We start from the raw sequence: 13757 nt of genomic DNA on the forward strand, positions 1-13757 counted from the left end.
TAGAGCATAAGTAGCAGAAACATCTCACTATCCACTGGTTAAAGGAGAAGTGCATATTTTGGACGCCTTCAGCAATGTTTCACAATGTAGAAAAAAATCAAGAAATACCAAAGAATTAAGAGCTGTGTTTCAAGTTTTAACTGATAGTGTAGAGACCAGAACTTTTCCATACATTAATAAATGGATATATTTATTTAAATGAGTAATTTACAAATATTTATTTTTAGTAATTAACATTTGAAACCAATAAAAAATGTGTTTTTTTTTTTTTTTTTTTAACAAAAATGCATAGAAAATGGTCGATTTAGCAACATGATGACAATTCTCTTGTTAAGTTAAGCATAAGTTAAGCACATCATATTTGTGTGCTATAACATACCCATTATTATGTTAAGAGGTAAAATATGATATATTTCACCCAACAGATATGGGACAGGCACCCAAATTACTCAATGACCCACCTCTTTTTTAAACTTTATTAAGTCAGGTTTACTTTAACAACCATTGTCACAACGTTTACACAAAACCTTACATATGAAACAAAAAACACATTGTGATACAAACATTATACTTACAATGCACTGTACAGTATGATCATTATATACAACAACATGGCTACAGGATTTTAAAATATCCCTTCTGAATCAACGGAATGAATAACGAATCCTCAGACGCATCATGGAAATTTTATAAATCCTGCAGTTAGTGCATGTGATGGAAGGAAATAAATATGCTTGAGATAATCGTAAGCTAACATTCACTACTGAGAACTAGTGCAATTATTTTAATTATTACATCCATGAGGTGTTTTTAGGAATGCATTAATACATGAGCTCTAGAGCATAAAAGCCTGCAATGAGTGTTATAGGTGTTATGTTTTGCTATAAAGGGAACACTTGTACAGAAAAAGGATCAGAAAGAATCATATTTTACAGTATGCAGAACTCCTATTCTGTATTTTACAGAATATTTTACATGAATGCTGGATTTCATTTATGCTTTTTATTACAGTAGCAAAGTAGTTCTGCTGGTGTGAATGATGTCTGGAATGATGATGATGATGATGCGCTGGACAAGATAACTCACTTACTGTGTATATTATTGAATTTAGACATTTGAGCAATTAGTGCAACAGAACCTGTGCATCACACAAACACGCTAATCTTCTCCACATCATTTCTACACTGCAGTTCCACCAAAAATGTCTTCTGAATAAGGATGAGACTGGGTTAAGATCGATGTCTAATTGTTTCTGTGCTTTTTAGGTGAGTCCAATAGTCCATTGTCTTTTCAGAAACGTGTCGTTCTTCATGTTCTTCAGGAAATGCTTCTCGGCCACTTTAATAGGAAGGTCTGTATGCCTGCTCTGCATAATGCAATCTTCTCATTTAGCAATTGATAAGTCAAGGCAAGAGTTTCCATGCTTTAGGTAATCGAACATTTGGTGAAATCTGATCTTTGATAAAGGCATGATTGTTGTTGGTGGCAATAGGTTGGGGTTCCTAGATTACAGAAAAAATACTAAACCCTGTGACTTTCAGTTTTGCTGTAGGAAAAACATTTCTGTTTAGTTCAGAGAAAATGACCACATTGGTTTGTACACTATGACAACTCAACAACTATGCACAACTGTGTTAAGCAGAAAAAGGCCAGTATTTTCCAATCTTCAGCCTACAGGAGATCAGCAAAATGAAAAAAAAAAAAAATAATTTCCTATTAAAGGGGCCACTTATTGCATATATAATGTCTCTTAATGGCTTGTTTTCAGACAGAAGAATGATGATGATGATGATGATGATGATGATGATGATGGATTGCTGCATTGTAGAAATCGGCTGTTGCATTAGAAGAAGAAAGCTTGCACACCTCTTTTTCCTTTGCTAAAGTGATGAACTGCAAATGAGATGAAAGACAATATTATAGCAACCATCTTCACAAAGCAAACACGCTCTTTGTATGAAAAATTAGGATTCTGTAAATATATACATACACGCGGTCTTTGATGGTAGACTGAAGCTACGCTCTGATTGCTAACCTGCTAGCTTCAGGTAACTTTTACCAAAATCACCGACGACACCTTTAATTTAATCACTGTACTGACATTATGAAAAGTATCAAAGAGTAATAATCTAGAAACTGCAGCTGTTTAATTACTTTTGTCGTGACTGGTCCATTTTTCCATTCGCCAGACTGATGACCTGGTTTAATATGCCCTTCTGCATTTCACACAAGTCACATGGATATTAAACTAAGCAGCAATAGCAGCTTATGGTTCTTGACAAGAGTGTTATTTATGAACCCGTATGCTGCGTGGCACGAAGGGCATTTAAAAAGGAAGGATAAATCACTAAACAGAGCACAGACAGACAGAGAGACAGACACCGTGTGATCACGGACGCATCGGCAGTAACCCACGTGCCAGTAAAAATAGCATTGATCAGACGAGGAGGACTGGTGCACTGAGGAGAGCAGCAGATGTACCTTATGTAACCTGCCTCACGCTGGAGTTTTTAAAAAATTCCACTGGAGACCAGAGCAGCTCGTGTGTTCAGGGTGGAGCTGCTTACTCCTAACATGGAATATCCTCAGTCAGCCATTAAACTGTCTCAGCTGAAGGGCCTCTACTGTTACAGGTCAGTTTTCTTACCTAAAGTCAGGGACAAGCCTCTGCAGCTACCGATGTGGGCCTGCAAAATGCCACAGACCAAACATGAACATGCATGCTTCTATGAGTTATATTTATGTAATAATTATATTAGTTATTATGTAATATATATATATATATATATATATATATATATATATATATATATATATATATATATATATATATTTATCTATATATCTATATATATCTATATATATATAGATATAGATAGATATAGATATAGATATAGATATAAATATAGATATAGATATATATATAGATATAGATATATAGATATAGATATATTATTATTATTATTATTATTATTATTATTATTATTTTTTTTTTTTTTAAGTGTTTTCACCTTTCTGCCACAGATTTATCAGTCTGTCTCTGGTCTTCTACAAGCCTATAAAAAAACAAACATAATTATTTAATCAAATGGAAAGTAATTATTCTTGAAGTTGATTTAGGTGCATATCTGAACTATGTTATGTTGTAAATTCCAAACCATGGAGTGAGTATGTGTGTATGAGGGGTTAATTGGTTGTGAGGGGCTGCTAGATTCTTGTAAAGGCCAGAGGACACATGAGCACTACCTCCCTACATGCCAACCCGTGAGCCTCCGTTTTACCTTTCTGTCTGGGCCTTGAGATGCTCCTCATCATACCTAAGGAAAGAAGGGACATTCTTAATTACCATTCACAACACTGGAAATGAATTGACTCTGGAAATGAACCTTATTTACTGAAACCTATGACTCTCTCTGTCTTTCTCTGTGCTGTTTCGTTCTATCTCCGCTTCTGATTTTAACCACCTGCTACATAATTGCGTGTTTCATAAAGGGAAGGCAAATCTTGCAAATATGTATAATAATCAGAAGATCGCAATATTACAAAATTAAAATACTACACACACCACTGTAGTAATGTACTGCAATGCTCATGCAGCAACGTATTGAAGTAGAAAGTACAGATATTTGTAGTACAATGTAGTGGAGCAAAAGTAATAAGTATTCAGTAATAAAACTACTCAGGTAAGGAACATATAAGTGAAAACTGTACATAAGTACTGTACAACAACAAAGTAAATGGACTTATTTACCTTCCACCTTTTATTGTGTGATGTTATAATTTTATTGCAACAAGGCTTTGTGTAAACTGGAATTTTTAGACCAAAAAAAGCAATACAAGTAACAAATCTCTCTTAAAGGACTGAACAAAAGCTTTCTGTGTTTTGGAATTTAAACCGGACAGTGGCCTTTAATTATTACCCATGTTTATTAGTGTAGTGTATTTCTAAAGCTAACGTTACTCTCATGGGAAGTAATTGAGCATCACCCTCTTATACTTTCTAATACTAAATTCAAAAGAATTTATTTATATAATTTTAAAGGTAAGCTATTTGAAGTGTGGCCTTTTTACAAACGCATGACATTAAATTAAACAAAATCTAATCATCACTGAAATTTATTCAAATTCATGCAGAATGTCGATAATAACAGACATTTTTGCTTTCAGGAACGTATAGTATTACCTTATGTAGTAAATTAAATTTCAATTATTGTATTATATATCTTTGATGTAAAGTCTCTCACACGAGACTGTAGTATTTTGTCAAATATTACCATGTCATACATTTAGGGTCTAAGCATCAAATACATTAACAGGAGGTTGACTATTATAAACACTCATCCTGGGGAATTCAGGTGTAAACCATTTTGGTCTGTATTTGACGATAAAGTGGAAAGTAATTTTGGATGCTTTTGGTTGAAAAGTCATGTAAAGGCAGTTTAAAGGCAGTCACGATGCATGCTGCATCTTTGAAAACGTGCAAACCGAGAACAAGAGCTCGTGCAACTGCTATGTAGCTTCACAAAGCTTCAGATTCATCCATCTGGGCCACCTAAATCTTTGACTCAGAAGCTCCACCTGCTGGTGTTAAGTACTCACTGCAGCACACACTCAGGGATCTGCACGTGCTCCATAGGGACGATTTGCGCCAACTCCTCCAGACTCTGCACATATCGAACCTTATCCAGGAACTTCACACTGCCAACAGAGAGCAGTTTATCTGTTAACAATGACATGCGAATGACAAATGATATGATTTTCCCTAGGAAAAGCTCTCACCTAATGAAAGGGCGTGAGATGGCCAGAACCGTCCGAATGAACCAGGATGGGTGTGCAATAATCAGACATTTGAGATTCTTCCTTAACCTTGAAAGGCAAGGAAACAGCATGAACGTGCTTATGTCTCCATTATAAGGTGGAACACACACGTTTGCGGAGTGATGTCAGAACATGCTGTAGGAACATCAATACCTTCTATCAATCATCTGGTAGCATCTCTTGAGCCAGCTGATGCCAGGCATCCTCCTGCGTGGAGTCGCTCCATTCATGTATATGATCATATAGTCCTCAGCTACCAGTAGTTCCAAACTGCTGATCACATACCTATAGTACATACGACAGACGTGAGGGAATATACCTGACGGAGTTAAAGTCATGCTGGATCTTTGGATGTGTTTAAGCACCGGCTTACAGGAAGAGGTTCTCCATGATGTAATGGTAGTCGGCACAGCCACTGTCCGGGAGGTAGCAGGCCGCAAACACAATGATGGCATTCAGACCTTCTCCATAATAGCCTGCAGGGAACCAGAATATTTGGCTCTGATCACATGTGACACTAAGACACTATTTATCCAAAAAAAGTAAAAAATAGTAAATGCAGTGTGTGGTGTGAAATGCGGCTTTTTTCTGCAGCAAATGGCATTGCAACCCCACTGACCTGAATTAAGTGCTTGCTGAATACTGTATGAATGAATGAAGTTTTAAGAAAAACTTTTCGGGCTAGCTTGGTAGTTAAGGTGTTAGAGATAGTGATCAGAAGGTCCCAGGTTCGAGCCCCAGTGCTGTCATTGTTCGGCTCCTGCACAACATCCTTCACCTCCAACGTGCTCAGATACAATCAGGCTTCGAGCTGGCTGTGCCTGATATCATATCCTATAATTCCATACAGTGTTGGTTGTTGTCATGTGTATTTTTACCACCAGGGGAAACATTTTCTTATCTAAAAGGGGTGCTATGTCTCCAAACCTCACCGTTCATTGTGCTTTTTGTGGTATTTTTTATAACTTTGTGTATCTTTGACCTAGGTACATCACATATTGTAATGTTAACTGACAGTAATTCAAGGAAAAAAACAAGCCCTTTTTCTGCAAATGTATGCACACTAGGTGGCACGGTGGTGTAGTGGTTAGCACTGTCGCCTTGCACCTTCAGGATCCGGGCTCGATTCCCGTCTCTGTGTGCATTGAGTTTGCATGTTCCCCCCGTGCTTGGTGGGTTTCCTCCCAAATACATATAGTTTAGGTTAATTGGTGTTCTTAAATTGTGTGCCCTGCGATGGTTCGGCACCCTGTCCAGGGTGTACCCTGCCTCGTGCCCTAAGTCTTCTGGGATAGGCTCCTGAATACAGGATTGTGCTGTAATGGGGATGAGTGAGTGAGTATTCACACTAAATCTGCCAACATGGAATACCTACTGTACTATTTATATACCTATTATTATATGTACTATTTATTCACTATCCATCCATCCATCCATCTAGGAACCTCTTTAGTCCATTGGAAGCCATTGTATTTAGTCCCATTTTTACAACTGTGGTAGGACCTCCAGTCGTTTATTCACTGTTACAGTTGTATTATATAATCATATTTGTATTTCAGGGTGAAAAGTTCTGATGGAACGGAGGATGCACTGACCTCCATGAGTGACCACGCGCAGATATGGCCTGATGACCTGCATGTCTATCCGGTGCTCTTTGTCTCCAATGATGACAGTCCTCCAGAGGCGAGTCTCATCTGCCTCCTCACCCCCCTGACCCGAGCCAGCACCCGGACCCACTTTAGCTCGTGCCACAAGCGCGTCATCTGTCAGAGAGGAGTTATGGTTTGAATGAAAATGTATTCCTGGGTGGGGCAACAAGTTCGCAAAAAAGCTTAAAAATAAATGAATTAAGGGTACTTGGTTGCAAAATCACTGAAATGTTCTAAGATGAAATCACAGGTAGAGACTGGAACACTTTCAGCTTCGGAATAAACTTTGACTTCTGACCTCATACAGACCTTCCCACTCCAATTCGTTGCCGCTGGTGATGAACTCCAAGGAGTCTGTATCGTCTGGCGTGTCCATGTCTTCTACGTTAATGTCCAGATCGTCTGGAGTGTCCAGGATGTCCTCAGACAGGAGAGAGCCTTCGCTCCGGTCCAAGGACAGGTTTATGTCTGGGGCGATGAGTGTCCTCCGTTTACTCTGAGCTGCTGAGCCTCCATGATCTCCTTGCAGACAGCCAGAGGGAGCTGAGACGCAAAGAGATACGATGTTATTGCTTATATACTGTACATAATTGCATTCCTGCTCAACACCGTACCTGCACACTTTCATACCTGAATAGACGATTATTATCTCATAAATCTATTTTACATTATTTGATACAAGCATTCATTTATTTTTAGTTCACTTATATACATACTGTACTTACTGTACATACTTGAATATTAACCTATATGCATATTTGTAGATATAAATACTAGAATAATGCATAATTTGATTATTAGAGCAAAAATGCAACATGCTTGCATTCTAACATACTACACAACTTTCATACCTGTATACTTGCTTACTAGTCTACTTTACACACTTGCACAAGCGTGTTCCTACTAGTATACTTGTATAGAGTAATAAAAAATATTAGCATACTAGTCAATGGCATATGCTGGTCTACTAGCCTGTTTTTATTTTACTTGCAAGCTAGTCTGTTTGCATACTTATATACTTGGATACTAATCTACTTTACATAAGTGCACACTCTGCAAGTTGCATTTGTATACCAGCCTATAGGATTATGAGCTGCTTGGCATGGGAGTATCTGCATACTGTCTACATTAATAGTTCACACTTTATGAATAGCATGCGATCCTGATTCCATACTATGATGCATATGATGATACTTGCATACTAGCCTTGCATACTAGCCTCAGTCAGTAATGGTATACCTGATTAGATAATTATACAGTATGTGCACGCTAACCCAGTTGAACTTGTGTCCTAGCCTACTTGCATACTGGTCTAGTTGTAAAATGACAAGGCATTATGTGGAATCTGTTTGATCTGTGATGCAGCACCAGCGATGTGTGATGGATAAAATCTAGGACAGATTATTATAAGATTTTAGCTACATACATGTGTGATTATCAGTAAGGCCATCAAGATCTCCATCCTCCGGCAAAGGCCTGGACAGAGACAACGTAAAGAAACAGGATGTAAAAATCTTGAGAACAATGTACTGTACTTCTTTTTACGGAGCTAAAGCTGGCATTTTAGTTTAACAGTTCCACTTTTTTTTTTTAAACACTATTCAATTCACACAATAGTCTTGGCACAGTTGAGATTTCCTACAAAATTCACTCCCTGTGGAAGGAAAACACGTCGTTACTGGATCACCCGAAGGCACACTGTGGCAGAGCGTTTGTGTTTGGTGTGTTCAGGTTTGTCAGCTTGCACAATAGAGGAGCAGACAGCTTAAGGCTTTCTGCCGGTTTTAATTGTAGCTGCTGTCCCTGATGACATGCGTTCTGGGTCCCTCTGTAATTAGTGCTGCTTAACCACTGTAATATTACACTGTTTAATGATAAGGGACCAGGGTGGCTTGTGGCGGAGGGTAAAAAAAAAAAAAGTCAAATATATAGTTGCTCATATGTGTTCTTTACTTGGCGATGACTGTACAAGGCATTCCTGGCCACATACACATTAGCCAAAACATTAACATTGATTATACATTATATACCAGCAAACTGGTGACAAGATCAAGACTCACCCATGCTCACAGAAACCAAAGTCCTGCTTGTCTTGTCCAATCCCACAGAAAAGCCAATGCAGCACAAATCAGTATAGAGGCCAATGATGCTCATTATGGAAAGGCAATAAAACACCTATTTACAATAATCCAAAACATTTCACAATTTAGGGTCAACAGCAGCAGCCTGGTGATGCTGGGGTCTGAACCTGGGACCTTCTGATCAGTACGCCGAAACCTTAACCACTTAGCTACCCACTGACACAGCCCATGGCCAGGCAAGCAAAGAGCCCAAAGCTACCAACCTGACCTCCAAACTCCCTAGACCCCAATCTGATCGCGTAACCATGAGATGGCCTGGACAAACAAGTCTGATCCAGGGAGGTCCCACGGTGCAACCCACAGCACCCAAAGGACCTGTTGCCAACGTCCTGGTGCCAGACACCACAGCACACCGCCAGAGACACTGTGGAGCCCATGCCCGGAGGGGCCAGAGTCGCCACAGTGGCACAAGGGGAACCTACACAATACTGGGCATAACATTTTGGAATGTAATTTTATGGCTGATCTGTCTAATAATGATTAGTTCAGTAAGTGTGGTGTATGGCTAGACAATGCATTGACGTTACATTAAAAAATCGACGCCAATATACTTGTGCATTTATGCAATTATCTAATCAGCCAATGGTTTAATATTTCAGTAACTACTTGCATTTTTACTTTTAACAATCTCTATAGAATACATGAAATGTTGCTGAAAAAAACAAAAAGGTCCAGGGAGCGTCAGATCTGCTGGCAGAAACTCCTTGTTGATGAGATGATGATGAGAAAGAGAGAGAGAGAGAGAGAGAGAAAGTGGCCATAAAGAGAATAGCCAGGCTGGTTTAGGCTGCCAGAAAGGATACAGCAATTTAAATAATCACTTTTTACAACCACAGTGATCAGAAAAGCATCTCGGACCTTACACCATGGCTGATTTAAAGGCAGATGTGTTACAACAGCAAAAGATCACGAATCTAAGGCTTCCGTGGGAAAAGGTTCTGAAACTGGATAGGTCCAGTCTGTACTATTCTATATTATACAATTACTATACAATTATTACACAATAGTACTATACAATTTCTAACGTACATATTAGTTGACTGGGATAATTCTATAGTTTAAGAGGAGATGCAAAAAACGAATAACTGTTTTTAAATCCTAGCATTGTACCCTCTGACTGATAAATCATTGGCTTTACACAGGTAGCCATAATCACGAAACATCTCCAGGTACTAGGTTGGAAATGTAGAGACTACGTGCATAATTGTTTACTTCTTAATGTACCCATTGCTCCCAGGGGTACTGGTCTTCCTACTTAAAGCTGTTTTCCAGTTTCGGTCTTTATAATACCACTGAGGCGTCTCTTCCAGCCTTAAATGAACACCTTTCCTGACTGTGAAGGATTGTCAGGGGCTACGTACACTATAATTTTGAAGCTTTACAGAATACAGAAATACTCTAAACAAATCATTTCTAGGAATTTACAGCAAACATAGAAGTTGCTCGGCTGATTGCATTAAGATTTAAACAGAATGTGCTCGGTTTACCGTGGGAAATCTTCATCCTGCCACTCATCCTTCACCTCCAGGTTTTCCATGCGGAGAGTGGCTTCTGTCGTTCCCATCCTCCTGTCCAGAGGCGCGGGCTGGTCGCACTGCAACACATGCCAAACCAGTCTCATTACCAATTCATCACTGATTCACAAATACATCATAGAACAAAAGTTTCGACAGTAGTTCTGGATTTGAGGTTTACGTAAATGCACTTATTCTTTATTCTTTTTTTTTTTCAGTTTATTGTATTATAGCAACAATTCATTCAGATGAGCTTGCATGACAAAAAACCTTTACAAGTATATATTGACATGATGAAGCATTCTGTAAGAAAAAAGCTTATGTAACATGTTTTCACTGTCAGTGTTTCGCAACAAACAGGAGAATTCTTCAGGACAGAAGATGGTGATTGTGACAGTTTCTAAGAAACATGACAAGCTGTTTTGTCTTTATTATCAACTATGGGGGAGAGGGATTGACTGTTTTGCAGGTGTTACACAACATCAAATGTACTGTACTTATTACCACTTCTGTACCACACATGTACCACTTATTCTGTACAGGAGGTTTCAGGCACGAGGTGGGGTGCACCCTGGACAGGACATGCACCCACACTCATTTACACACTACAGTTTTGGGAATGCAGAAGGTCTTTGGACTGTGAGGCAACACAGTGCTAATCACTATGCCAACATGCCACCTACAGTATATGAGTACATTATTATTTAAAAATAAAAAATGTAATTATTAACAAATTGCTGTTTAAAGAATAAGAACACCGTATAATTATATAAGACTTTTAATTCCCAGGAAGTAACATTAACTTCAACTTTCAATTCACACCATCTTGTCATAACTGTCCTATAACATCACGCGCGACTGACTGGCACATTTACACGTACGCTGTGCTTTTCCAAATTTGCAAATGAGCTCTAAATACGACGGCATGTTTTACACTGATCTAGTGATTCATCACTAAACCTCGTCTCACTTCAATCCCTTGTAAACACTTCTCAAAGCTGTAATATGAATCTGTAATCTCTCTACTACAGTATTGTTGTCTGTATTGTTGACATGCATAATTATGGTACATTCAATCATTTCATCAAAGTGAAGCGTTTAACACGCCTTTGACAATTTAAAATTATTTTAAAGCTCGCTCAGTATAAAGCAGTATAAAACGGATAGAAATTATAAATAAAAATGTCAGTGTGAGGGTGAGTCATTATGGATGTGCTAAATGGGTCAGGGAAGAAATAATGAATAAAACCTTGATGGGTTAGAATCGCTTAGGCAGCATCATGTTGACTTTCACATTCCTGGATCATAAACAACAGATGACCTTGAAACGGGCCACAACGGAAACAGGTGTGTTTGGGTCAATAACAATATGGACTTGACCTGTAAAAAAATTCTTCTTGTTGTTATTTTTAAAATCAATTTATCCTCTGTGGCAAAGTGGCCTAATAATAAAAATAATAATAATAATCATTATCATCATCATCATCATCATCATCATCATTATTATTATTACAAGAACAACAACAACAACAACAATAATAATAATAATAATAATAATAATAATAATAATAATAATAATAACCAAACTATTATAAGAATAGCCAATTATATTTGTATTATTTGTATGATAACAAACAGGCTACAATGGAAACAATCAATTTTGGATCAATAATAATATGAACTTGATCTTTATAAATATTTCTTGTTATTGTTTTTGTTTTTTTTAAACACAACAACATTTAAAAAATTATTATTAAAAACACCACTGTCTTATGGGTGGCACAGCGGCATAATGTTTATTATTATTATTATTATTATTATTGATTCCCAACTCTAGGTCCATGTGTGTTCTTCCAGTGCTTGGTGGGTTTCCTCCCACTGTCCAAAGACATGCAGATTAGATTAAAATTCCCTAATTGCCCATAGTGTGTGAATGAGTGTGTGTTTGCATGCTTATGCCCTGCGATGGATTGGCAACCCATCCAGGGTGCATCCCACCTTGTGCCACAAGTCCTAAGCCATCTCACCTCTCAAAGACCATTAACTATTAAAACTATTTAAGCATTAGCTATTTAAATTGACCCTTAATTTAAGTAAGTATGTATGCAAGAAGCTCTGAAACGGATAAGAATCCCATCTAAGGTGTACAGTTTCATTGTAACCCTAACCCTTAAAAGGTGCTTACTAAAGATGAATAAAAAATGTGAGTTTATGTCAGTTAACAAAACTGTGCATTTTTACTTTCACACCAGCAGCTTAAAGCTCGAGTCTATCTGGACTAGTGAAGAAGACTTTAATGTACCACGCCTCCTCATCATCAAGCCTACAGGATGTCACTCAACAGAAGGAGATTAATAAGTGCGGAGTGACATCCTGTCACTATTGTGTGATCACAAACGATGGATCCGACAGAGACCGTGTGCATGCATGCAGCAACCTGAGGGTTAAAGTTACTCCTTCTTCTGTCAGTCTCTTACACACAGGCTATTAATAGGCCATGAGTTCATGTCATAATTCTAGAGAGCCAAGAACTTAAGGCTGTAGTGGAGGATCCAGAAAAAAAAGAAGCTGATTAAGTGGATTAAAAGTGAATATGAAGTAATCAAAGACAAAGTGATCCAAAAGAGACACACACATTAACATACTTACAGCAAGTACACACATACCTGCACAAAGGATACTCACACCAGAAATACACCTCTCTCTGTGTGTGTTCACTGCTCTCTGTTCTCCTTCTGTTCTCCTCTGTCCTGTGTGTGTGTGTGTGTGTGTGTGTTCCCTTTCGCTCAGGCTTGGACTTGTTTTTTTGCCATGCTTAAATCCATAATGGTTCGCTTGTGTAGGACGAGGAAGTCACATCTATTGCTATCTCTCTTCCTTTTTCCTTCTCCGGACAGACAGAGTGTCACAGCTAGATTTGGGGCGGGTGTGTGGGTGTGTGTCTGGGCGAGGAGACGAGCGCTGTGTCTATCCTGTCTGCTCCCTGATGCTCTCCTCTGCTCAGAATCCCGACGCTGCTGACTTCATCCAGATGAAGTGAATCCGGATGCTTTTGCCTCCTCTGCCTCCTGCGTCCAGCACGGGTCTGCGTCCGACAGCTTCATCACCGTCAGGGATCAGGGCTCGCTTGCCAGGCGACAGTCACAGTCCCTCTGCACCAGCAGCCACCAAGTGCTGATGTGATGATTACGTAATCTCACCTGGGCCCTCCGCTTTCTCCGCTCCTGCTCTGAGTTTCTTTTTGACTACATAACGAGAGAAAGAAACCTCACCTTATGATAGCGCAGGGTTTATTTTCCCAGGCTTACAGAACAGCTCTCTGTTTTTGCTCCCGAAGATGGACGGCTCATTTTCACTATTCCCTGTTCCCTAGCAACAGCATCACTCTCTCTCTTTTACTTCTTAACAGCGAACTCCTCCCTCTACTACCCACCTCTTCCTCAATGCGCTCATGCTCCCTAGCTCCTCTCTCTCTCTCTCTCTCTCTCTCTCTCTCCAGCTGTCTTATCTGCATTGCCTTTGTGCCTCTAGAGCTCTGTGATTGGATGAACTACATTCCCTCCTGCTCAGCTAATGGCTGGGATTCTCTGCCTGGTGTGCCCAAATTCAGCTCAGTGATGTCATCAGTTTAGTTC

The 13757-nt window shown here is 38.9% G+C and overlaps 1 protein-coding gene across 1 annotated transcript; it reads right to left on the reverse strand.

Moving 5' to 3' along the window:
- Positions 1 to 488: 488 nt before the first annotated feature.
- On the reverse strand, positions 489 to 13541 carry atcayb (ATCAY kinesin light chain interacting caytaxin b). The gene is made up of 13 exons (XM_053486156.1): positions 12789 to 13541; positions 10096 to 10202; positions 7894 to 7943; positions 6777 to 7010; positions 6414 to 6581; positions 5192 to 5294; positions 4972 to 5103; positions 4780 to 4866; positions 4600 to 4698; positions 3282 to 3317; positions 3012 to 3056; positions 2648 to 2687; positions 489 to 1893 (listed from the first exon to the last, which is right to left on the reverse strand). Exons 2-12 carry the CDS (start codon positions 10170 to 10172, stop codon positions 2654 to 2656), a joined length of 1065 nt encoding a protein of 354 aa, XP_053342131.1. The 5' UTR covers positions 10173 to 10202; positions 12789 to 13541; the 3' UTR covers positions 489 to 1893; positions 2648 to 2653.
- Positions 13542 to 13757: the final 216 nt, after the last annotated feature.

This window comes from Clarias gariepinus, chromosome 25 (genome assembly GCF_024256425.1).
Source record: "Clarias gariepinus isolate MV-2021 ecotype Netherlands chromosome 25, CGAR_prim_01v2, whole genome shotgun sequence".
Taxonomy (NCBI): domain Eukaryota; kingdom Metazoa; phylum Chordata; class Actinopteri; order Siluriformes; family Clariidae; genus Clarias; species Clarias gariepinus.

Excerpts from the sequence above, each read along its gene's own strand:
- atcayb (XM_053486156.1), bottom strand. The coding sequence starts at position 10,172 with ATGGGAACGACAGAAGCCACTCTCCGCATGGAAAACCTGGAGGTGAAG. Across the intron at positions 5,295-6,413 it reads GCGCGTGGTCACTCATGGAG|GCTATTATGGAGAAGGTCTG; the intron begins GTCAGTGCATCC and ends GGTTCCCTGCAG. Across the intron at positions 3,057-3,281 it reads CTCAAGGCCCAGACAGAAAG|GCTTGTAGAAGACCAGAGAC; the intron begins GTAAAACGGAGG and ends GTTTTTTTATAG.